The 27,488-nt window shown below is 42.6% G+C and overlaps 1 protein-coding gene across 1 annotated transcript in view; it reads left to right on the top strand.

Moving 5' to 3' along the window:
• LOC121531859 (guanine nucleotide-binding protein G(o) subunit alpha-like) overlaps positions 1 to 27,488 on the top strand; it is a 157,340-nt gene that overhangs the window by 115,430 nt on the left and 14,422 nt on the right. The window contains 2 exon segments of the mRNA XM_041837376.2: positions 11,705 to 11,865; positions 25,053 to 25,181. Of these exon segments, the coding sequence (XP_041693310.2) occupies positions 11,705 to 11,865; positions 25,053 to 25,181 (290 nt within the window).

Genomic DNA, 27,488 nt, shown 5'->3' on the forward strand with positions numbered 1-27,488 from the left:
TTGCACACATCTCAGGAGGGATTTTGTTCCACTCCTCTTTGCAGATCTTCTCCAAGTCATTAAGGTTTCGAGGCTGACGTTTGGCAACTCGAACCTTCAGCTCCCTCCACAGATTTTCTATGGGATTAAGGTCTGGAGACTGGCTAGGCCACTCCAGGACCTTAATGTGCTTCTTCTTGAGCCACTCCTTTGTTGCCTTGGCCGTGTGTTTTGGGTCATTGTCATGCTGGAATACCCATCCACGACCCATTTTCAATGCCCTGGCTGAGGGAAGGATGTTCTCACCCAAGATTTGACGGTACATTGCCCCGTCCATCGTCCCTTTGATGCGGTGAAGTTGTCCTGTCCCCTTAGCAGAAAAACACCCCCAAAGCATAATGTTTCCACCTCCATGTTTGACGGTGGGGATGATGTTCTTGGGGTCATAGGCAGCATTTCTCCTCCTCCAAACACGGCGAGTTGAGTTGATGCCAAAGAGCTCCATTTTGGTCTCATCTGACCAGAACACTTTCACCCAGTTCTCCTCTGAATCATTCAGATGTTCATTGGCAAATTTCAAACGGCCCTGTATATGTGCTTTCTTGAGCAGGGGGACCTTGCAGGCGCTGCAGGATTTCAGTCCTTCACGGCGTAGTGTGTTACCTGTAGCTCAATTGGTAGAGCATGGCGCTTATAACGCCGGAGTAGTGGGTTCGATCCCCGGGACCACCCATACGTAAAAATGTATGCACACATGACTGTAAGTCGCTTTGGATAAAAGCGTCTGCTAAATGGCATATTATTACCAATTGTTTTCTTGGTGACTATGGTCCCAGCTGCCTTGAGATCATTGACAAGATCCTTCCGTTTAGTTCTGGGCTGATTCCTCACCGTTCTCATGATCATTGCAACTCCACGAGGTGAGATCTTGCATGGAGTCCCAGGCCGAGGGAGATTGACAGTGCTTTTGTGTTTCTTCCATTTGCGAATAATCGCACCAACTGTTGTCACCTTCTCACCAAGCTGCTTGGCGATGGTCTTGTAGCCCATTCCAGCCTTGTGTAGGTCTACAATCTTGTCCCTGACATCCTTGGAGAGCTCTTTGGTCTTGACCATGGTGGAGAGTTTGGAATCTGATTGATTGATTGCTTCTGTGGACAGGTGTCTTTTATACAGGTAACAAGCTGAGATTAGGAGCACTCCCTTTAAGAGTGTGCTCCTAATCTCAGCTCGTTACCTGTATAAAAGACACCTGGGAGCCAGAAATCTTTCTGATTGAGAGGGGGTCAAATACTTATTTCCCTCATTAAAATGCAAATCAATTTATAACATTTTTTACATGCGTTTTTCTGGATTTTTTTGTTGTTATTCTGTCTCTCACTGTTCAAATAAACCTACCATTAAAATGATAGACTGATAATTTCTTTGTCAGTGGGCACATGTACAAAATCAGCAGGGGATCAAATACTTTTTTCCCTCACTGTATGTGTGTGCATGTTTGTCTACCACTTTGTGTAGCCATTAGCGATGATGCTAATATAATGACTACCGTCTTCTGGTAGATGGAAAGGTTCCCAAAAACCTTCTCAATTAAATGTAAACTACAAAGTAGTCTATGCTTACCTGTCAGAATGATATCATGATTCTTTGCATCAATCCAGTGGCCATTTGTTTTGCAAACTCTGCAATCACATGAGCACTACAGAAACATTGCTAACCAAACAATGGTCTTTGGCTGGTGCACACTTGAATTACAGGGTAACTACACCCAAAAATCTACATTTCTTAGATTTTCAAAAGTGGTCTCCTGATGTGGTTTAAGCATTGTTGTTTTTTGTTTTATTAAAAAGTGTGATTTATAGAGCGAAACCCTGAAAAAACTGGGGAAAACTGAAATCTGGAAAAACGAAATGGAAAAATGATTTTCTAGGGCCCTAAGTATATAATTGTTTATGAAAATAACTGTTCATGTAATATCAGAGCTTGGTCTCAGGAAATTGGATCAGACCACTGGTCTCTCCTGGGAGAGGAAGAGGAAGCAGCCATTTGACCACAGCCCACTGTTTAATCGTAATGTGGCATGACGGTTTGTCCACAGACCCCTCATCCCTCTGTATAGTTACTGTACAGTACAGTACACAGCATGTGGTAAAGGGAGGGACGTAAACTGAAGTGATCAATATTTTCTGTATCCTTATCTGTTCTAGGCCAGTAGTGGAGGCTCCAGGGGGTGGTTAAACAGCCTCTGCTGTGGTTCTGCTGTAATCAGAGTAGCATCTCTCCATCTGAAGAACTCAGTGCAGGCGTCTACCACAGAGCAGATCTGGGACCAGGCTAGTATAGTACTGTATGAAGCCTAAACATTTCCTAAATTACATTAAACCTGCACCCCTTTATCCCAATCACTATCCTAATCCTCAGTTTTGAGCTGTGATCAAAATATGTATTTTTGAAGATAAGATAACAGTAGCTTAGAATGGGAGTACAGTAGAACATGGGGTGTTGTAGTGATACAGTCTGAGAACGGATTATTATAATACCAATAAACAGGCACTTTGCGGCCTTATTTTAATCCTAATCTGTGCTGGTGCTGGGGAGTAGTGGTGCTGATGCTGGATCTCACAGGGCTGGGTGAGAAGGGCAGCCAGGCAGGCAGGGAGTCACCTGTTTGATGTGGGCCCACACAGGAGCAGGGAGCAGGCAGGGTGCAGCCAGGCTCAGAGATAGACCAGGGACCATATATCTCAGCAGGAAGTAGATCGCCTCTGATGGCCCTGCCCTAATTAGGAAGGAAAGGTCACCTCTGTTGCTGCGTTGGCACTAAATGAATGGAGGACAATTTGACTAGACTGGCCCATGGAGTTTAAAATGCACCACAGTTCACACTAATAATATCATGGTTCATAGGTTTCCTCACTGCAAAGGTGGGATGAGGTTGATGTATTAAGGTGCTATCAGGTTTTCTTATTTTCCCTTTGGAAAATGTCAATTTAGGATTCAGGGGGAGTAAGGAATGTGGACCGTCTCTTTTTCATGGAGAGAGAGAGAGAGGGCGATATACATTATTCAAATCCCTTCAGCATCCCTTTAAAGGGAGCCTGCTTTCTCTAATGAATTAATGCTGATGAAGATTGCTCTATTCTCCCCAGCCTGGCACAAGGGTCATAATGACTCGCTATGATGTGTTTGTTTGAAACTGATTTAAATTCAATAGGCGATCACAGTCCCCATGATCCATGTGTGCCTCATTTTATGTAGAAAAATAGGGTGATGGGGAAAACATCATTACAGTTACATATCGCAGTATTATTTTGACTCCAAGTATCAATTTGTAAAAATAATTTCAATCTACGTAGCATTAGCTAGCAGTAGTCGGCTATACCTGCGCCAAAACTCCATAATTTTTCATCCTATAGCTTTTCTTCTTTTTAAATAGTGAGCCAACATGTTTTCAGCACTTTTATTTCCATGACTGATTTGTTTTTAAATCTCATGCTCTCTTGTCTTTCTGCAACAGACATATAGTGAGAAATATGTTTGGAACATCAAATGACAAAGGAATTTCAGTATCGAATCGTGAGAAATCGCAATACATACACTACATGGCCAAAAGGATGAGGACACCTGCTCGTCGAACATCTCATTCCAAAATCATGGGCATTAATACAGAGTTGGTCCCCCCTTTGCAGCTAAAACAGCCTCCACTCTTCTGGGAAGGCGTTCCACTAGATGTTGGAACATTTCTGCGGGGACTTGCTTCCATTCAGCCACAAGAGCATTAGTGACGTCGAGCACTGATGTTAGGCGATTAGGCCTGGCTCGCAGTCGGTGTTCCAATTCATCCCAAAGGTGTTCGATGGGGTTGAGGTCAGGGCTCTGTGCAGGCCAGTAAAGTTCTTCCACACCGATCTCGACAAATCATTTCTGTATAGACCTCGCATTGTGCACAGGGGCATTGTCATGCTGAAACAGGAAAGGGCCTTCCCCAAACTGTTGCCACAAAGTTGGAAGCACAAAATCGTCTAGAATGTCATTCTGTAGCTCTGCTGGTAGAGCATGGTGCTTGCAACGCCAGGGTTGTGGGTTTGTTTCCCACGGAGGGCCAGTATGAAAATGTATGCACTCACTAACTGTAAGTCGCTCTGGATAAGAGTGTCTGCTAAATGACTAAAATGTAAAAAATATGCTGTAGCTTTAAGATTTCACTTCACTGGAACTAAGGGGCCTAGCCCGAAACATGAAAAACAGCCCCAGACCATTATTCCTCCTCCACCAAACTTTACAGTTGGCACTATGCATTGGGGCAGGTAGTCCGTTGGACTGCCAGATGGTGAGGTGTGATTCATCACTCCAGAGAAGGCGTTTCCACTTCTCCAGAGTCCAATGGCAGCGAGCTTAACACTGAATATATTTATAATTTTGACCAAGACGCGCACCTACAGCAAGATTTATCAATCTCACCTGAGAACGTATCCGAGCGAGCGAAACAGCGCCCCTCTGTCTTAGTATGTTTAGCCCATGTATCTGATGCTGTCTGGCCAAAAAGATTATAACATGTCATTATTTTTGGCCAGACAGCTTAAGAGACATGGATTACAGATATTAAGACTGTCGGTGCGCGTCTTGGTCAAAATTGTCATTAAATTCAGAGACGACCTATCAGGCGCACTGTTTGCCTCACTCTGATGCTTTCTCAGGTGAAATATATTCACCCTTTTGCGAATTGAAGGAAAATTATGAAACAAGGATAGACACGAATGAAAAATAATTGTAACGTTTGTTTTTTTATTGTAAAAATGTTTGTGGAAGCCTGGCTTCCCTTGGCTCCATAATACATGCCACTTTGCAGGCTGAATGTCATTACTCTTATGGTGTTTGTAATAATGTCCCTTTCCATTCAAATGGTGGGTGCACAGAGCAATGTTCGGATGCTGGACTTATTCTGGAGTAGACGAACATGTGCAGGTAACCTACTTCACCTAGTTTTTGAAGTGATTTGTTTGACAATCAGATGAAAACATCACGACTGGTTTTGTTAATGGCACATTAAAATGTAATACATGTTTACAGTCTTTGCTATAAAGGCCATAAAGAAATGTGTAGGAGGTCCTGTAAAAATGAATTTTGACTCCCCCGAATGTCACAGTCTAATTTGCACTCTGGATGGCACTTTCAAGTGAATTTACTGCTGAATGCTAATACCCTTATATTATATCCTGACCTTGAATGCAAACACTGTAACAAGACTTTTGGAACTGATTTATGATTTATTTGAACAGGGAAATGTACCAAACCTAAGCTGGAGCATTTAATACGTTGAACCATCATCATTATATTGAAAGATTCCACCTTGCATTAATTAAAGTCCCTTGTAGCTCAGTTGGTAGAGCATGGCGTTTGCAACGCCAGGGTTCTGGGTTTGATTCCCACGGGGGGCAGTATGAAAATGTATGCACTCACTAACTGTAAGTTGCTCTGGAAAAACCCTTTGAAGAACCCTTTTTGGTTCCAGGTAGAAACACAGAGGTTTCTACATGGAACCGAAAAGGGTTCTACCTGGAACCAAAAAGGGTTCTACAGTGGGGGGAAAAAGTATTTAGTCAGCCACCAATTGTGCAAGTTCTCCCACTTAAAAAGATGTCATAGGTACACGTCAACTATGACAGACAAATTGAGATTTTTTTTCTCCAGAAAATCACATTGTAGGATTTTTTATGAATTTATTTGCAAATTATGGTGGAAAATAAGTATTTGGTCAATATCAAAAGTTTCTCAATACTTTGTTATATACCCTTTGTTGGCAATGACACAGGTCAAACGTTTTCTGTAAGTCTTCACAAGGTTTTCACACACTGTTGCTGGTATTTTGGCCCATTCCTCCATGCAGATCTCCTCTAGAGCAGTGATGTTTTGGGGCTGTCGCTGGGCAACACGGACTTTCAACTCCCTCCAAAGATTTTCTATGGGGTTGAGATCTGGAGACTGCAGGACCTTGAAATGCTTCTTACGAAGCCACTCCTTCGTTGCCCGGGCGGTGTGTTTGGGATCATTGTCATGCTGAAAGACCCAGCCACGTTTCATCTTCAATGCCCTTGCTAATGGAAGGAGGTTTTCACTCAAAATCTCACGATACATGGCCCCATTCATTCTTTCCTTTACACGGATCAGTCGTCCTGGTCCCTTTGCAGAAAAACAGCCCCAAAGCATGATGTTTCCACCCCCATGCTTCACAGTAGGTATGGTGTTCTTTGGATGCAACTTAGCATTCTTTGTCCTCCAAACACGATGAGTTGAGTTTTTACCAAAAAGTTATATTTTGGTTTCATCTGACCATATGACATTCTCCCAATCCTCTTCTGGATCATCCAAATGCACTCTAGCAAACTTCAGATGGGCCTGGACATGTACTGGCTTAAGCAGGGGGACACGTCTGGCACTGCAGGATTTGAGTCCCTGGCGGCGTAGTGTGTTACTGATGGTAGGCTTTGTTACTTTGGTCCCAGCTCTCTGCAGGTCATTCACTAGGTCCCCCCGTGTGGTTCTGGGATTTTTGCTCACCGTTCTTGTGATCATTTTGACCCCACGGGGTGAGATCTTGCGTGGAGACCAGATCGAGGGAGATTATCAGTGGTCTTGTATGTCTTCCATTTCCTAATAATTGCTCCCACAGTTGATTTCTTCAAACCAAGCTGCTTACCTATTGCAGATTCAGTCTTCCCAGCCTGGTGCAGGTCTACAATTTTGTTTCTGGTGTCCTTTGACAGCTCTTTGGTCTTGGCCATAGTGGAGTTTGGAGTGTGACTGTTTGAGGTTGTGGACAGGTGTCTTTTATACTGATAACAAGTTCAAACAGGTGCCATTAATACAGGTAACGAGTGGAGGACAGAGGAGCCTCTTAAAGAAGAAGTTACAGGTCTGTGAGAGCCAGAAATCTTGCTTGTTTGTAGGTGACAAAATACTTATTTTCCACCATAATTTGCAAATAAATTCATAAAAAATCCTACAATGTGATTTTCTGGAGAAAAAAAATCTCAATTTGTCTGTCATAGTTGACGTGTACCTATGACATCTTTTTAAGTGGGAGAACTTGCACAATTGGTGGCTGACTAAATACTTTTTTTCCCCACTGTACCTGGAACCAAAAAGGGTTATCCTATTTACATTTACATTTACGTCATTTAGCAGACGCTCTTATCCAGAGCGACTTACAAATTGGTGCATTCACCTTATAGCCAGTGGGATAACCACTTTACATTATGTTTTTTTTTTTTTTAATTGGGGGGGGTAGAAGGATTACTTTATCCTATCCCAGGTATTCCTTAAAGAGGTGGGGTTTCAAGTGTCTCCGGAAGGTGGTGAGTGACTCCGCTGTCCTGGCGTCGTGAGGGTGCTTGTTCCACCATTGGGGTGCCAGAGCAGCGAACAGTTTTGACTGGGCTGAGCGGGAACTGTGCTTCCGCAGAGGTAGGGGGGCCAGCTGGCCAGAGGTGGATGAGCGCAATGCCCTCATTTGGGTGTAGGGACTGATCAGAGCCTGAAGGTATGGAGGTGCCGTTCCCCTCACAGCTCCGTAGGCAAGCACCATGGTCTTGTAGTAGATGCGAGCTTCAACTGGAAGCCAGTGGAGTGTGCAGAGGAGCGGGGTGACGTGAGAGAACTTGGGAAGGTTGAACACCAGACGGGCTGCGGCATTCTGGATGAGTTGTAGGGGTTTAATGGGCACAGTGGAAGAACCCTTTTGGAAAGCTTTTTTCTAAGAGTAGGTTTAGGACCTCTTATTGATGCTTATAGGGACCCCAACTGATGTATCTACTTTGGTTTAGATACAAGCATCATGAAACCTATAACACAATACATTAATTTGACTTTGTGAAAATCAGTGTTTTGGACCTAACTTGCTTACCACTTTTTCTATGTGGTTTCTTCAGACTCCATGAAATGATGACATCTCAGTAAATATTTGGCCACATGATTACTTTTGTGTATGGTTTCTTATAAACAATGGGTGACTCAACTAACCATTTGGCTCAGCTTACCACACTCTCCATACAGGTGGTATGGTAATATTACAGCTGGAGCTTATTGGTTTCCTAGTCTCAGTTTCTCACAGTGAGATGTATTTTAGTGTGTCAGACCTTAATGGTGATAGCAGTTCCTGTCAGTTCTCCTGTGCTGGGTTCCAGATGTCTCCAGGCATTTCGTGTTGATGTGAACACAGCAGTCTCTCTGTCCCACCAGGTTTAATACTGTATGGCATAGAGAGAATCTCCTGAGATTCCAACCTGATTCTCATTTTCTCTCTCTCCCCTTATTAAAACTATTCTCTATTTCTCACGCTTGTTTTTGTGCTGATTAGGGTTGACGTGTTCCTCCCTCTGGCTGGTCTAGCCTCTTTCCCCCAGGTTAGGACAGCAGGGTGAGTCTGACCTAAAATGCTGGGCTTTGTCACAGCTAAGCTGCCCGGCTCTCCTGCTAAAAGGAACAAAACGCTCTTTTCAGGACCTTGGCTGCAGACACTGCGTGGCTTTGTGTTGGAGTGTAACTTTGGAGCAATGCTACATAAAGAAGTAAGAAGGACATCAGGGCAATTATGTAAGGAGGGGAAGTGTTGAGCAAGTGAGGAGATTAGAGGAAGGGAGAAAGCACTGTTTATTTTTTTGACGTAACATCCTCATCCCTCGTCTTGTAGCTCAGTTGGTAGAGCATGGCTCTTGCAACGCCAGGGTTGTGGGTTTGTTTCCCACGGGGGGCCAGTATAAAAATGTATGCACTCACTAACTGTAAGTCGCTCTGGATAAGAGCGTCTGCTAAATTACTAAAATTATAGAGGAGATTGCAGGTGTGTGTGTCCGGTGTGTAGATCATTATCAATGATTCTGGATATTGATCAGCTTCAGAGCAGCAGCTGGTGAAACATAGAGACTGAGGATTTTTTTCCCCCTTCTTAGTGACGCCCCATGACCTTTACTCTGTTGGTAACTAGGTACCTGATAGGTGCTGTGAGTGACAGACAGACAGGCTGAAGCTGTTGTGTGAAAGCTGTAGCATGTCCCAGCACATACTAGAGCCTGTCAGTCAAACTCTGTGGTGGGTGTCAACTGCACATGGACATTCAGAGAGGGCACACATGTCAATGATTCCCTACACTACTATGTTATCACGCTTCAATGCAAATAGTCCGGGTAGCCATAATTAGCTGTTTAGGAGTCTTATGGCTTGGGGGTAGAAGCTGTTAAGAAGCCTTTGACAATTTTTAGGGCCTTCCTCTGACACCGCCTGGTATAGAGGTCCTGGATGGCAGGAAGCTTGGCCACAGTGATGTACTGCGGCGACGCCTCACCCTCTGTAGTGGCTTACGGTTGGAGAACGAGCAGTTGCCATACCAGTCGATGATGCAACCAGTCAGGATGCTCTCGATGGTGCAGCTGTGGAACTTTTTGAGGATCTGAGGACCCATGCCAAATCACTAGTGGAATGAAAAACAGTTATTTCATTTCAGCGCCTAGATTAGATATCTCTAACCTTACAAAAAAAGAATGCAGATTTGAAACTGCAGTAAAAGTGCAGTAACTGCAGTCGACTGTGGTATTTTGGATGCAGTAATTGCAGAATAACTGCAGTGTACTGGAGTTGAACTGCAATTATACTGCACTGTAACTGCAGTTACACTGCAAAATTACTGCAGTAAACACAACGGTGTTATTTTGGACGCAGTATTTGCAGCACACTACAGTTACAGTGAGGGAAAAAAGTATTTGATCCCCTGCTGATTTTGTACGTTTGCCCACTGACAAAGAAATGATCAGTCTATAATTTTAATGGTAGGTTTATTTGAACAGTGAGAGACAGAATAACAACAAAAAACAGAAAAACGCATGTCAAAAATGTTATAAATTGATTTGCATTTTAATGAGAGAAATAAGTATTTGACCCCCTCTCAATCAGAAAGATTTCTGGCTCCCAGGTGTCTTTTATACAGGTAACGAGCTGAGATTAGGAGCACACTCTTAAAGAGAATGCTTCTAATCTCATCTTGTTACCTGTATAAAAGACACCTGTCCACAGAAGCAATCAATCAATAAGATTCCAAACTCTCCACCATGGCCAAGACCAAAGAGCTCTCCAATGATGTCAGGGACAAGATTGTAGACCTACACAAGGCTGGAATGGGCTACAAGACCATCGCCAAGCAGCTTGGTGAGAAGGTGACAACAGTTGGTGCGATTATTCTCAAATGGAAGAAACACAAAATAACTGTCAATCTCCCTCGGCCTGGGGCTCCATGCAAGATCTCACCTCGTATAGTTGCAATGATCATGAGAACGGAATCAGCCCAGAACTACACGGGAGGATCTTGTCAATGATCTCAAGGCAGCTAGGATCATAGTCACCAAAAAAACTATTGGTAACACACTACGCCGTGAAGGACTGAAATCCTGCAGCGCCCGCAAGGTCCCCCTGCTCAAGAAAGCACATATACATGCCCGTCTGAAGTTTGCCAATGAACATCTGAATGATTCAGAGGAGAACTGGGTGAAAGTGTTGTGGTCAGATGAGATCAAAAGGGAGCTCTTTGGCATCAACTCAACTCGCCGTGTTTGGAGGAGGAGGAATGCTGCCTATGACCCCAAGAACACCATCCCCACCGTCAAACATGGAGGTGGAAACATTATGCTTTGGGGGTGTTTTTCTGCTTAGGGACAGGACAACTTCACCGCATCAAAGGGGACGATGGACGGGGCCATGTACCGTCAAATCTTGGGTGAGAACCTCCTTCCCTCAGCCAGGGCATTGAAAATGGGTCGTGGATGGGTATTCCAGCATGACAATGACCCAAAACACACGGCCAAGGCAACAAAGGAGTGGCTCAAGAAGAAGCACATTAAGGTCCTGGAGTGGCCTAGCCAGTCTCAGACCTTAATCCCATAGAAAATCTGTGGAGGGAGCTGAAGATTCGAGTTGCCAAACGTCAGCCTCGAAACCTTAATGACTTGGGAGAAGATCTGCAAAGAGGAGTGGAACAAAATCCCTCCTGAGATGTGTGCAAACCTGGTGGCCAACTACAAGAAACGTCTGACCTCTGTGATTGCCAACAAGGGTTTTGCCACCAAGTACTAAGTCATATTTTGCAGAGGGGTCAAATACTTATTTCCCTCATTAAAATGCAAATCAATTTATAAAATTTTTGACATGCGTTTTTCTGGATTTCTTTGTTGTTATTCTGTCTCTCACTGTTCAAATAAACCTACCATTAAAATTATAGACCGATCATTTCTCTGTCAGTGGGCAAACGTACAAAATCAGCAGGGATCAAATACTAACGGCATTTTTTTTGGTAAGGGTATTTTCGATTTACACTGTAATTTTAGAATTCTTATTATCTCTGCACAAGAAATAACTCTGGTTTTATTCTGTGTTATGGACACTTAATGTGAGTGCTGTATCTGTTCCTATCTACAGGCTGATGTTTTCCTCTCTACAGGCTTGTGTGTATTGGGTGGCAGGTAGCCTAGTGGTTAAGAGTGTTGGGCAAGTAACCGAAAGGTTGCTGGTTTAAATCCCTGAGCCGACTAGGTGACAAATCTGTCGATGTGCCCTTGAGCAAGGCACTTAACCCTAATTGCTCCTGTAAGTCGCTCTGGATAAGGGCGTCTGCTAAATTACGTAAATGTACTGTATTTGAAGTGCTATACATAACGTACCTGTTGTTCTTCTCCCTCCTCAGGCTGATGCTAAGATGGTGTGTGACGTGGTGAGTCGTATGGAGGACACTGAGCCCTACTCTCCTGAGCTCCTGGGGGCTATGACCCGCCTGTGGTCGGACTCCGGCATCCAGGAGTGCTTCAACCGCGCCCGAGAATACCAGCTCAATGACTCTTCCCAATAGTGAGTACTACTCTACCTCTGCTGACCCCCACAGGAGGACCTAGTGCTGCAGGATCAATACAACTCTCATTACTTTGCTCCAGTCAATGATAGTGTTTATGGATCACACATACATAAACATCATCCACTTACTACATTCATTGATATCCATGTGTCATTAGTCATATACAACAAATATGAAGCAACTATTTTGTGTTTTATAGACAAAGTGGTTTATGAGGCCCAAAGTGAATTGGTAAATTTCTGTGCTAGGTTGATGTAAATCAATTGGTATCAAACACTTATGTATGATCAGGGCCTAAAATTAACAACCGCCACCCGCCAAATGAAAACGCGTGTAGATTTTGACATTGGCGGGTAAGATGTCTATTTCACCAGTCACGTTGGCGGGTGGTCAGGTCTCCACAGTGCGAGCATTTCACTTGCATCTGTGAATAAAAATAGTCAAGTATGATGACATTTATAGCAAAATAAATACTGCAGTAACTGTTTTCAAAGTATTTCTGCCGTTTTCTTTCATAGCTGGTAAAATTCATCGCACAAAGTCAAAGAACTACGAATCCTATAGCCTATCCCACCTCGCGCTTCAACACTGCCTGGCAGGGACTGTGCGCACGTGAAAAGCTGAGTGAAAGATTCATTTTTAGTGCACTGCGCACAGGCATAAAGGTCGGTCTAATTTACTTGAAACTAAAGTCTACTGAAGTGAAACTTTGTCCTTGTGTTTCTTGGCTATTTACATTGTTTTTTTCACAAGCTAGGTTGTTTTTCAATGTTTGAGTTTCAACTGCTAGGGAAGAAAAGACAAGGCAGCTACTAGTAAGGGGCTTCAGTCCAAACTCAAAGTAGACAGCCCTCGGCCCTAAACCCTCAGCCCTTGAATAATGTTTTACATCTGAGTGTACCTTAAATGTCCTTTGCCCAAGCAAGGGAGAGTGATGTTTGGAGAGGCAACGTCCTTGTTGGAAATCTTGAAGTTGAGCTTAAAAACAACCAACCTATAGCTATTAATGTACCTAGCTAGCTAACGTAGCTAGCTAGCAATCCTGTAAGGTAGCTAGCTACCCATAGCTGGCAAGCTAGTTTTATAGTTTGGTCATTTATTCCAATACATTTCAGAATTCCCCAAAATATGTTTATGAAGCTACCTTCGTTTTATAGGGTCCGCACTACGAGACTAAGCCAATTTGCCAACGCTAAAATCAATTAAATGTACAGTGGGGAAAAAAAGTATTTAGTCAGCCACCAATTGTGCAAGTTCTCCCACTTAAAAGATGAGAGGCCTGTAATTTTCATCATAGGTACACGTCAACTATGACAGACAAAATGAGGAAAAAAATCCAGAAAATCACATTGTAGGATTTTAATGAATTAATTTGCAAATTATGGTGGAAAATAAGTATTTGGTCAATAACAAAAGTTTCTCAATACTTTTGTTATATACCCTTTGTTGGCAATGACACAGGTCAAACGTTTTCAATAAGTATTCACAAGGTTTTCACACACTGTTGCTGGTATTTTGGCCCATTCCTCCATGCAGATCTCCTCTAGAGCAGTGATGTTTTGGGGCTGTCGCTGGGCAACACAGACTTTCAACTCCCTCCAAAGATTTTCTATGGGGTTGAGATCTGGAGACTGGCTAGGCCACTCCAGGACCTTGAAATGCTTCTTACGAAGCCACTCCTTTGTTGCCCGGGCGGTGTGTTTGGGATCATTGTCATGCTGAAAGACCCAGCCACGTTTCATCTTCAATGCCCTTGCTGATGGAAGGAGGTTTTCACTCAAAATCTCACGATACATGGCCCCATTCATTCTTTCCTTTACACGGATCAGTCGTCCTGGTCCCTTTGCAGAAAAACAGCCCCAAAGCATGATGTTTCCACCCCCATGCTTCACAGTAGGTATGGTGTTCTTTGGATGCAACTCAGCATTCTTTGTCCTCCAAACACAACGAGTTGAGTTTTTTTACCAAAAAGGTTATATTTTGGTTTCATCTGACCATATGACATTCTCCCAATCCTCTTCTGGATCATCCAAATGCACTCTAGCAAACTTCAGACGGGCCTGGACATGTACTGGCTTAAGCAGGGGGACACGTCTGGCACTGCAGCATTTGAGTCCCTGGCGGCGTAGTGTGTTACTGATGGTAGGCTTTGTTACTTTGGTCCCAGCTCTCTGCAGGTCATTCACTAGGTCCCCCCGTGTGGTTCTGGGATTTTTGCTCACCGTTCTTGTGATCATTTTGACCACACGGGGGTGAGATCTTGCGTGGAGCCCCCAGATCAAGGGAGATTATCAGTGGTCTTGTATGTCTTCCATTTCCTAATAATTGCTCCCACAGTTGATTTCTTCAAACCAAGCTGCTTACCTATTGCAGATTCAGTCTTCCCCAGCCTGGTGCAGGTCTACAATTTTGTTTCTGGTGTCCTTTGACAGCTCTTTGGTCTTGGCCATAGTGGAGTTTGGAGTGTGACTGTTTGAGGTTGTGGACAGGTGTCTTTTATACTGATAACAAGTTCAAACAGGTGCCATTAATACAGGTAACGAGTGGAGGACAGAGGAGCCTCTTAAAGAAGAAGTTACAGGTCTGTTAGAGCCAGAAATCTTGCTTGTTTGTAGGTGACCAAATACTTATTTTCCACCATAATTTGCAAATAAATTCATAAAAAATCCTATAATGTGATTTTCTGGAAAAAAAAATCTCAATTTGTCTGTCATAGTTGACGTGTACCTATGATGAAAATTACAGGCCTCTCTCATCTTTTTAAGTGGGAGAACTTGCACAATTGGTGGCTGACTAAATACTTTTTTTCCCCACTGTATATATCTTTTTTAACAAGCTAGCATTATAATGTTGTCTGACATGCCGAAAATGCAGCCGTGTTGATAAAAGTTGACACTTCGCAGCCACTGGAGTTTGACACGTGACTACAGTTTGCATTGAATTGTGGGTCATATCAACTCCACAAGTGATCAAAGTTCTTCACTCGCTCTGTCAAGCTAAATCGAGGGCCGAGGGGGCGACGTTTGTGAATTGGACCACTTAAGATGGCAATCAAACCGCATTCGGTTTCGACGGTGATTCCCCCAAGAGAAAGTGGCTAGTGCGAGGGCTGAGGGGGTAAAAATTATGGGTTTGGACTGCAGCTACGCTCTCAATCTCACAGGCACAAACATGACTTGAGTCACGCTACCACGGTATCCTCTCACCCTTAAAGGGGCAGGTGAAAATGTTTGTCTCATCTGTGATATTTTGGTTAAAAGACTCAGGTCATAAAATATTAAATGAAATTAAACAAAATACCACATTACTTCTTACTAGTAATAGATTTATTGTTTTTAGAAACATTACAAAGCATGCTCATCTGTTTATTTGTGTTTTGTTGGTGTAATTTTAGCAAGACGTTTTATTTTATTTTGGCTGGTAAAATATCTGAGTTGTTGGTAGATTTTTTAATCTACCTGCCACAGTGGCTGGTGGACCAAAAAGTAAATTTTAGGCCCTGTGTCTGACTTATTTGTGCACTTACACAACAACCCCAGCAGGACCTTGGTCAGCCCCCAGACATGACTTATTCATTCTCCACCTGGTGTGGCCATCTTCTCATCCACCCCATCCTCTTTCCACCATCCCATGAACACAATATCAATTAATACTGCATTAAAGGAAAAAATCCACCCAAAACCACTCATTCCTATAATTTACAGTGTTACATAACACTAATATGTGAGAACAATATTTTTTGGAACAAATGTTTCATTTTGTCATTATAATAAGGTTGGTAGCGACGTGAAAATTGTTGTGGAAATCTGTTGCAGCTCAAGTCGACTACAAAACCCACAATGCAATTCAGTCTCCATGGACTGGCTAGCAAACGTAGCTACACACAATAATACCAAAGTCAGTAGCTAGTTAGCTGTAAAATCGCCTAAACAAGCTGCGCTATCAATTTAGGAGTCTACAATCTCACCATGTTCAACCTGTATGTGCCTCACAGAGTGGAGTCTGGCATTTGCAATGGCACCATGCAATGCACCCTGGACTGAAGAGGCAGACAAATAGGAGAAATGTGTAAAGGCGTCAGCATGCTTCAGTTCGGCTGGTGGCTAGCCAAAGTCGCCTAGGCGAACCGAACGAGTGTATTCGCATACTACTTAAAAGACCTTTGCTTGAAAAACGAAAATAAAGTGGCAATAGTACTGTTTGTCCATTTTGAGACGCCATAGCCAGTAAACACTTCCTCAAAATAGTCAAATGAATCTAAGATAACTTAAGAAATCTTTGTTGTGTGCACGAAAACGAGTCTCTCATTAAATGACAACAAAGGCTTTACTGAAGAATTCCTACTGTTGACCAGTCACCGACAAAGGGGCATAGACTTGGGCTACCGACTTGGGCTTGCCCCAAAAAATATATTGTGTGCCCAAAAACCCCCAAAAAACCTTACTGAAGTCCTAAAGTGTTTCGGCTGGGAAGCATGCGGACGACATTAGAACCTCTGTTAAATTACACATTTCATGGCTAGCTGTGCCACTAGAGATCCTGGTTCGAGTCCAGGCTCTGTCGCAGCCGGCTGTGACCGGGAGACCCATGGGGCGTCGCACAATTGGATATTCTTGTCCCATCGCGCACTAGTGACTCCTGTGGCTGGCTGGGCGCAGTGCACGCTGACACAGTCGCCAGGTGTATGGTGTTTCCTCCGACACATTGTGTCAAGAAGCAGTGCGGCTCGGCTGGGTTGTATTTCGGAGGACGCATGTCTCGACATTCGCCTCTCCCGAGTCCGTACGGGAGTTGCAGCGATGGGACAAGACTGTAACTACCAATTGGATACCACGAAATTGGGGAGAAAAAAGGGTTTAAAAATAATACTAAGAAAATACCCAAAAAAAGACAAATACAAAATTAGACATTTCTTGAGGTAGGAATATCGCAAAAATATGATCAATGGCTCATTCAAGAGACGACAACCACCCCATTATGACAACCGCCAGTATTGAAATCTGACATGTACGATGGACGTTTTTGCAGTCTAAAAGTCGTATTCCTATTAATTTCCAGTGCGGCTTTATCTCAGTGCTACGTCATACCGGCCAAATTTCTGCCTGCTTTAACGGCGATATCTCAGATACACATGAAAACATGTATTGACCCAGGGAATCGATAGAACATCGCTCAGAGATGCACAAAAAACAATATAACATTCAAAATGGATTAATCTTTACTTTAAGTACAAAGAATCAAACATTCAAAGGCAGATGTCTTTATGAGTGTGGTGGTTCAGTAAGTAAATAATCTCAGGGTTGGGGAGTAACGGATGACATGTAATCCGTTACAAGTAACTGATTACATTGTTTTTACTGTAATCTGTTACGTTACCAGCAAAACTATGGTAATCAGATAACAGATACTTTTGAAAAACTAGATGATTACTTCTAGGATTACTCTTAATTTCAGAAAATTATTTGACACCTTTCTGTTTTCTCAATGACATTCAAATCAGCATTGAAAAAAGGCACAAGTTTAAGTTTGTTTCCGCCTAAGCGAGTCTGACCACAAATCAGAGACCACTATGATGACACACCAAATGTGTTTGATGGATTGCGGGAAAAGAGCAGGAATAGGCTTTTGTAGGCTACAGTCCAAGCTATGTCTTCCAATGGTGCAACTGCTGTAGGCATCCAAAGATTATCCAACTTGAATAAACGCTTGGAGGTAAGAACGACAGCAGTGATGTAGCCTGCAGGCAGTGCGATATGGATATCACTTATTATTGATGCCTACATAGCGCATTGATTTGAATCACACTACTGCTCTCTCATTTACCTATTTGCGCCTTACTGATTGTGTTTGTTGTGGATGGCTGTTAACCCAATAATGGTTGAATTGAAGAAGCTTAAGCTGCGATTGTTTTTGCGACCAATGAACAGCCAGTTAAAAATGCACTCCTGCTAGAGCTGCATAGTGCATATCCCAATCTTGAAAAAAAAATAACTGTTTGAGGGGAGTTCTTCCCTTCTAAACTCCTCCGTGGTATTGTGCTCCATACTGTCAAAAACACGTTTCATTTAAGAAGACCACGAGTAGGGCTTTTATTGCTCAATCTCATTCGTGCTGATTCAAAATAAATGTCCATAGTCCTAACGGACACATGCTCAAACTCGCACACTTTTTGATAGACTTGAACAGCTGCAAATTATCGAGATATCAAAGTGTCACCAACAAAAACGTAAACAATAGGCCTAGAGCAAATGCAGCATATGGCATCAATACATTTTTCACATGCAAATAGCACTTGGGGTTCAAAGCATGCCATTCCATGAGAGCAGCATTTATTTTTCAACTCAACGCAATGAACCCAATCAGTCCTCCATGACAACAAAATAAACAACAGAGTAGCCTATAAGTCCTTAGCTGACTAAACTCAACTCCATGGTAGTCAGCTAATGTCCTTAGTTTTTGGGTTATGCTCATGTAAAACAATTAGGCTAATCTATATTTCCATATTTCCATGTCCTATTCTTGAAGATCAAGGAGTATTAAATTATTGGAATTACTGGAAATCTTAGACTTTGGTTTTTAATGTAAAGATATAGCCTAATTGTATTATCTGTAGTAGAAAGCAATGGGTTAGAAGAAGCCTACTGTACATAAACAACCCATAAAGCAAAATGAAACATCCATTTATGGCCAGCTATGTAAACTCTAACATGGATTTATCCTGCAATAGATGTCATTCAATTGGTAATATTCATTTTTGTCTTCTTCTAATGCCTTAAGGGGAAAGTAATCTAAAAGTAACAAAGTAATCAGATTACATTACAGAGCTTGGGTAATCCAAAAGTTATGTTACTGATTACAATTTTGGACAGGTAACTGTAACGGATTACTTTTAGAAAGTAACCTACCCAACCCTGAGGACGGGTGTGGAGAACAACCGCGTGTAGCGCAGCAGTGATACACCGTGACAGTGTAGACAGGAGCAGGACAGCGAGAGAATGATTAAAGGACATAGCCAGTAGCGAGTTGCTCAGCTCCTCTGAGGTGGCTTAAGCCCATAGTATTGCATTCCTGAGAAAATTCATTTTCTTTCCATCCACAATATATTAGTGTGTCCTGCAAAAGGTCACGAAACACATTTATTTCACATTTACATGGAACTCAATTAATTGTGTTGTAAATGTCATAGCATTTAGGAATGATGTTTGATTACTGGTAGTCCAGTATTTCGCCCAGGAACTTGACACACCATGCAGAACTTGACATGTCTGGCACGATCATGTTATCTTAGATAAGATTCGGTTTTGTCCGGATCTACATTATAGAAACGTTGCATAACACTTTGAGGTGGATATGTCTATCAATGTCTTTTGATGTATGAAAGCAGCCCACATGACATGTAGATTTAAGAGTCATGGCACCCAGAGCAGTCTCTCTCGCTCGCTCTCTCTCTCTCTGTCTCTCTCTCTCTCTCTCTCTCTCTCTCTCTCTCTCTCGCTCTCTCTCTCTCTCTCTCTCAATTTAAGGGCTTTAATGGCATGGGAAACATATGTTTACATTGCCAAAGCAGGTGAAATAGATAATAAATAAAAGTTAAATAAACAATAAATTAACAGTAAACATTACACTCACAAAAGTTACAAAAGAATGAAGACATTTCAAATGTCATATTATGTCTATATACAGTGTTGTAATGATGTGCAAATAGTTAAAGTACAAAAGGGAAAATAAATAAACATAAATATAGGTTGTATTTACAATGGTGTTTGTTCTTCACTGGTTGCCCTTTTCTTGTGGTAACAGGTCTCAAATCTTGCTGCTGTGATTGCACACTGTGGTATTTCACCCAATAGATATGGGAGTTTATCAAAATTGGATTTGTTTTCGAATTCTTTGTGGGTCTGTGCAATCTGAGGGAAATATGTATCTCTAATATGGTCATACATTTGGCAGGAATTTAGGAAGTGCAGCTCAGTTTCCACCTCATTTTGTGGGCAGTGTGCACATAGCCTGTCTTCTCTTGAGAGCCAGGTCTGCCTTCGGCTATGTACTGATTCTGTACATAGTCAAAGATTTCCTTAATTTTGGGTCAGTCACAGTGGTCAGATATTCTGCCACTGTGTACTCTCTGTTTAGGGCCAAATAGCATTCTAGTTTGCTCTGTTTTTTTGTAAATTCTTTCCAATGTGTCAAGTAATTATCTTTTTGTTTTCTCATGATTTGGTTGGGTCTAGTTGTGTTGCTGTCCTGGGGCTCTGGGGTCTGTTTGTGTCTGTGAACAGAGCCCCAGGACCAGCTTGCTTAGAGGGCTCTTCTCCAGGTTAATTTCTCTGTAGGTGATGGCTTTGTTATGGAAGGTTTGGGAATCGCTTCCTTTTAGGTGGTTGTAGAATTTAACAGCTCTTTTCTGGATTTTGATAATTAGCGGGTATCGGCCTAATTCCGCTCTGCATGCATTATTTGGTGTTTTACATTGTACACAGAGGAAATTTCAGTTTGGTGTTTGTCCCATTTTTGAATTCTTGGTTGGTGAGTGGACCCCAGACCTCACAACCATAAAGGGCAATGGGTTCTATAAATGATTCAAGTATTTTTAGCCAGATCCTAATTGGTATGTCAAATTCTATGTTCCTTTTAATGGCATAGAAGGCCCTTCTTGTCTTTCGCAGCTTTGTGGAAGTTACCTGTGGCGCTAATGTTTAGGCCGAGATATGTATCGTTTTTTGTGTGTTCTAGGGCATCGGTGTCTAGATGGAATTTTGTATTCATTTTTTGGAACACCATTATTTTTGTCTTATTGAAATATACAGTCAGGGTCCAGATATATTTCTCGCTCTCTCTCGCTCTCTCTCGCTCTCTCTCGCTCTCTCTCTTTACCACAAACTTTGCCAGAGGCCCATCAGATAAGTTGTAATCATGTGTGGCTCATCCCCACTCCCTGGCTGTGCTTGGGCCCAGCCCTACCATGCCGCTCTGAACTGTGGTGTGGTTCCGGGAATCAAGGGCGAAATTGTGTGTGTGTGCAATTTTTATTTTGAAAGCACAGTATAAGTGGAAGGCCCCCCAACCCCAAAAAACATGAAAATATATATATTTTTGAGGGGGAAACAGATTTTCTGTAGAAAAACAGCTAACGTTCTGAAGTTCTACACATTTTGCCATGGGGCAGAGTGAAAAATGTGTTTTTTACAGATTATGTTATGCAATTTTTCAAATTTCGCCATGAGAATGACAGAAATTGTTGCAGTTTTAAAGCAAATTTCCTGCTACTCTAAACATTTTGCAATGAGGCTGAGAGAAAATGTTAGTTTTAAAGTAACTGTCCAGTGAAAATCGTGCTTTTAAAAGTTCATTCTGTTAACTCATACCTAAATAATGTTGTTGACTTATCCTACACTCGTATTTGTGGCGAAGCATAAATAGGAGAACACTTCAAAAACCCCACCTCAAACTTGAATCTCAAACAGACCGTTTAAAAAATGCTTGCATCCTGAGGAGGATGAGCTGGCCAATCAACGGTCTACTCGCATTAATATTTTTAATGATCGGTCTACTCGCATTAATATTTTTTATGATCGGTATACGCCCACACCATTCTGTTGTTGGGGTATGCCCATGCCATTCCAACACAGAAAAACTGCTTTTTAACATACTTAATTACAATTTTTTTAGAAGGAAAACTATTTCACTCATATTGTAATTCATTATAGGTCATATTTCATAGGAATCTGGAAACACTGGGCAGTTACTTTAAAGGTCGACTTTGGGCAAAGACGCAAAAATAACGGCTTTAAAAATGTATAACTGATCAATGCATCATCAAACCAGGTCATTTAATGCTTACATTTTTTTTATGAATAAGATATTTGGCTACAGAAATGCAATTTCTTACCCATCTCTACAGCTTCCGTCCAAAAACAGATCCGGTGAAATGACGTCAACACATACTGGAGGAGTTACTGGATAGCTACAAGTGGCTAGCTTAGCCAACGAACTAGCTGACACATCGATTAACCACCCCATTAATGTTGAAAAATTGAGAAAGAGGAGGAGTTGGACTGTTTTTTTTGTGCCCAAAGTTGAGCGTTAAAGCACATTTCCTGCAATTCTACACATTTTACCATTGCTTATCACTTGTTCATATGCTATCTGGGGGGCCTCAAACCAAAACATTTATAAATAATATTTTACTCATATTGTCATTCTAATATGAAGAGTTACTCATATTTATTTTAAATAAATTATTGGGGGATGAATCAACCTGTTCTGACATGGCCCCCATCCCCCGTGGCAATTTCGCCTATGCCAAGAATCTTCCAACTGGAATTTTGGGAAACCAGAGAATTTATTGAAAGCTTTCAGAATTTTGCAACCCTAGGTATACCACAGGACACTTAGTTCTCTCTGTTTTCTCTGTTCTCTTTCAGTCCTCTACATTCTGATCTCTCTCTTTTCTGTGAATCGCTCTCTTTAGCGCCACCTCTTTCCTTGCTATGTCCCTCCCCTTGATCTCACCAACTCCTTTCTTTCCCGCCACATCAACCATCCCTGCTCCCCTCCCTCTCTCCTTTCCTCCCTCTCTCCTCCCTCTCCAACACCAGCCTGTGGAGTGATTGGAAGCAGCCGACAGCAGGCTTGGTGCTGAGAGATTTTGCCATGCAGAGCACTCAAGCTGGACGATGAGGAGGAGGGAAAAGGAGAGACGGATGGTGTGTGTGGGAGGGAGTTACTGGCAGGAGCCATAGTAATAAGGGACAGATATGAGTCCCCTATACAAAGAGAGCCCCCTCCTACGCACCCCGCCTCTACACCACTTGAACAGACCCCAGATGACCCAGTCTTATCCTCCCATCATAGATAGACCAGCATAGATAGAACCTCATCACTATTCATCTTGCTAGGGAGAGCATGACGGTCACAGCACCACTGGGTTGCAGAGCCACAGGGCTGCTATATTTTCATGACATATTACATCAGATACCAGACCTCAAATCCCCAAGAATTCCCTTGGGATTTTATTCATCGTATTAGTCACTGGTGGACAATATGGATGTTAGTTTCATGAACTCCAGTAAATATTTCAAGGGAGGTTTGGCTGGAAGATAAGTCAGAAATATTATTTAATTCAAGAGCACGCTGATATCCAGTTGGATAGAGATGTTAATTGTGTCATAGCAGAGGAGTAAACACACTTAGACACGTTCTGCTGCTTACTCCTCATTGGATCGTGCTTTTTCTGTTCCAAAGTGAACGACAATGAAACTATGACACTATTGAATGAGACTAGACTGTACAAGTTACCACTCACAGTCCTTTATGGAAATCCCTCTTATAGAGCGAGCTGAAATTTGCATTGGCAGTTTTAATTTGATGATAAACAATACATCATAATGGGGAGAGAGGCAAGACAAACACAGATAGGAGGAATGGAAGATAGAGGAAGAAAGGAGAGAGAGAACAAATCAGTGACGGACAAAGAGGGGAGAGACAGAGAGGGTGGCAGAGGAGAATGTGCTACCTTGGAATATTGAATGTAAATGCAAGGAGAAGCTGAAGGCTGTAGCCTATATACTCCTCATATGTTGTTTATGCTCTTTTGGTTTACAAGAAGTACTTCCAGAGGGGAAATGTGCTTTTTGTTACGGCTGGTTGATATGTTGTAAAAACTGATATTGTGGTATGAATAAGATGTGCATGATGTGGCCAGAATCAAACATTCATAGACTGGAATGACTGTAACCCCAGTTGTGTTGATGTCGCCCCCTGGATGCAGTGAGGTTTACTTCATCTCTCTGCGCAGGTGGGCTGGCCTGTTATGGCAGGGCAGGGTGAATCCACTCTATGGAGTAGTTTCATCTGGGTTCAAATGGCCATGTCAGTGTGAGCTTTGGACACACTTTGTAGAGATGTGACATCTCATTCCACTTCCAGCAGTTGCATCATAGGTCTCCCCCACTGCTCTTCCTCTATCTCCCTGGCCTGCCTCCATCCTCTCTTTCTTTCTTTCTTTCTTTCTTTCTTTCTTTCTTTCTTTCTTTCTTTCTTTCTTTCTTTCTTTCTTTCTTTCTTTCTTTCTTTCTTTCTTTCTTTCTTTCTTTCTTTCTTTCTTTCTTTCTTTCTTTCTTTCTTTCTTTCTTTTCTTCTTTCGTTCTCCCTGAGTCATTGTGTCTGCCTCCCTCCTTATATTGTGGACAGGAGGCAGTACTGTGACACAGCACAGGTTTTTAGGCACTAATGTTAATGAGCTGCATTAGTTCTGGGCAGCCTGCCACCCAAACAGAGAGCTTGGCAACGGATGCAGCACATTTACCACTGAACATCGGCTTGTGTTAATCATTTATCAATCATTTCACGTGTACACACATTTAAAAGCATTCAGCAACATACTGTACTGCGGCTCCATGCAGTGTAGGGTTGTGTTGTGCAGTGTAAGTGCCCCCCTCAGTGGGTTGTGTCACCAGGCCTGTGGCCAGGGTGGAATGTTCACACACTGCTGCTGAATACTGCAGCTACCCAGCGAAGCCTCACAGCTCTCAACTGGACACAGATCAGTGAATGACACCATTACACATAAAACACAGATGAAGGGAGAGAAGATGTTTGTATGTGATATGTGTGTGCCGTGCCAGTTTAAGTGTACTGTGTGTCCAGTGTCCTCTCTACCACACTACTGGGTGCTGACTGTTGGTTAATCATGGGTGTGATTTATGATCCTCTCTCCACACGGAGGGAGCGACAGCTTGTTTTTCCTGGGATGTCGTCATTGTCTATTTTCCCTATATTGATTGTCTCCCTGCATGTGGAGCAGTAGATTTGCACCTAGTCCTAAGCAATCCCAACTGCTCTAGCTGATGTTGGCCTATTGCTCAAAATATAGCATAGTCTTTCCTGTCCAAAATGTCCATGATTGCCCTCGTAACTGAAGTGCAATGCTCCAGCCCTTCAGATTCAAATGTCAGGTTGTCATTATAATATTTTTGTCAGTCCCTTATCTAGTCCTCGGGGGAGTAGGCCAGACTACTCTCTCCCAATCAATGATTTTAATCAATTAATTTAGTTCTGTGGTGCAATGAAAACCAGTGTGCACCTATAGCCCCAGAGAATTACACAGAGGCCCTGTTTCAGTCCTTAAAGTTTAAAACAGAGTTCAATGCATTGATCCTAACTGGCCTCTGTCTCTCCTCAGCTACCTAGACAGTTTAGACCGGATCGGTGCACCTGACTACCAGCCCACAGAGCAGGACATCCTCAGAACCCGAGTCAAGACCACTGGCATTGTAGAAACTCACTTCGTCTTCAAGAACCTGCACTTCAGGTAAGACACTGGCTCAGTGCTCCTCTTCCTCCTCAAATACTTAATTTTATACTCCAACTGATTATGCTGCATTTACAGGCTGTAAAGCAGCCTGGTCTCATAGACTAGACATAGTAAATGTAAATCCAGGACACTCTAATTAGTATGATAGGTTAATTTTATTTAATATGCCATTTAGCAGACGCTTTTATCCAAAGCGACTTACAGTCATGCGTGCATACATTTTTGTGTATGGGTGGTCCCGGGGATCGAACCCACTACCCTGGGGTTACAAGCACTGTGCTCTACCAGCTGAGCTACAGAGGACCACGTTTGGTATGGTTGCATAACACAGATGGTTACTTAAGGCAAAAACAAAAGTATAACGTGAATGTCTAGCAATTCAAAGGTTGCAAGTTCGAATCTCATCACGGACAACATTCGCATGTTAGCTACAGTGGCTTGCGAAAGTATTCACCCCCCTTGGCATTTTTCCTATTTTGTTGCCTTACAACCTGGAATTAAAATAGATTTTTGGGGGTTTGTATCATTTGATTTACACAACATGCCTACCACTTTGAAGATGCAAAATATTTGTTATTGTGAAACAAACAAGAAATAAGACAAAAAAACAGAAAACCTGAGCGTGCATAACTATTCACCCCCCAAAGTCAATACTTTGTAGAGCCACCTTTGCAGCAATTACAGCTGCAAGTCTCTTGGAGTATGTCTCTATAAGTGTGGCACATCTAGCCACTGGGACTTTTGCCCATTCTTCAAGGCAAAACTGCTCCAGCTCCTTCAGGTTGGATGTGTTCCGCTGCTGTACAGCAAACTTTAAGTCATACCACGATTCTCAATTGGATTGAGGTCTGGGCTTTGACTAGGCCATTCCAAGGCATTTAAATGTTTTCCCTTAAACCACTCGAGTGTTGCTTTAGCGGTATGCTTAGGGTCATTGTCCTGCTGGAAGGTGAACCTCCGTCCCAGTCTCAGATCTCTGGAAGACTGAAAGGTTTCCCCTCAAGAATTTCCCCTGTATTTAGCGCCATCCATCATTCCTTCAATTCTGACCAGTTTCCCAGTCCCTGCCGATGAAAAACATCCCCCACAGCATGATGCTGCCACCACCATGTTTCACTGTGGGGATGGTGTTCTCATGGTGATGAGAGGTGTTGGGTTTTCGCCAGACATAATGTTTTCCTTGATGGCCAAAAAGCTCAATTTGAGTCTAATCTGACCAGAGTACCTTCTTCCATATGTTTGGGGAGTCTCCCACATGCATTTTGGCGAACACCAAACGTTTTTGATTATTTATTTCTTTAAGCAATGGCTTTTTTCTGGCCACTCTTCTGTAAAGGCCAGCTCTGTGGAGTGTACGGCTTAAAGTGGTCCTATGGACAGATACTCCAATCTCCGCTGTGGAGCTTTGCAGCTACCTCAGGGTTATCTTTGGTGTCTTTGTTGCCTCTCTGATTAATGCCCTCCTTGCTTGGCCGTGAGTTTTGGTGGGCGGCCCTCTCTTGGCAGGTTTGTTGTGGTCCCATATTCTTTCAATTTTTTAATAATGGATTTAATGGTGCTCCGTGGGATGTTCAAAGTTTCTGATATTTTTTTATAACCCAACCCTGATCTGTACTTCTCCACAACTTTGTCCCTGACCTGTTTGGAGAACTCCTTGGTCTTCATGGTGCCGCTTGCTTGGTGGTGCCCCTTGCTTAGTGGTGTTGCAGACTCTGGGGCCTTTCAGAACACTTTCAGAACAGGTGTATACAGTGGGGAAAAAAAGTATTTAGTCAGCCACCAATTGTGCAAGTTCTCCCACTTAAAAAGATGAGAGAGGCCTGTACTTTTCATCATAGGTACACGTCAACTATGACAGACAAAATGAGAAAATAAATTCCAGAAAATCACATTGTAGGATTTTTAATGAATTTATTTGCAAATTATGGTGGAAAATAAGTATTTGGTCAATAACAAAAAAGTTTCTCAATACTTTGTTATATACCCTTTGTTGGCAATGACACAGGTCAAACGTTTTCTGTAAGTCTTCACAAGGTTTTCACACACTGTTGCTGGTATTTTTGGCCCATTCCTCCATGCAGATCTCCTCTAGAGCAGTGATGTTTTGGGGCTGTCGCTGGGCAACACGGATTTTCAACTCCCTCCAAAGATTTTCTATGGTGTTGAGATCTGGAGACTGGCTAGGCCACTCCAGGACCTTGAAATGCTTCTTACAAAGCCACTCCTTCGTTGCCCGGGCGGTGTGTTTGGGATCATTGTCATGCTGAAAGACCAAGCCACGTTTCATCTTCAATGCCCTTGCTG

Source organism: Coregonus clupeaformis, chromosome 19, assembly GCF_020615455.1.
Source record: "Coregonus clupeaformis isolate EN_2021a chromosome 19, ASM2061545v1, whole genome shotgun sequence".
Lineage (NCBI taxonomy): Eukaryota > Metazoa > Chordata > Actinopteri > Salmoniformes > Salmonidae > Coregonus > Coregonus clupeaformis.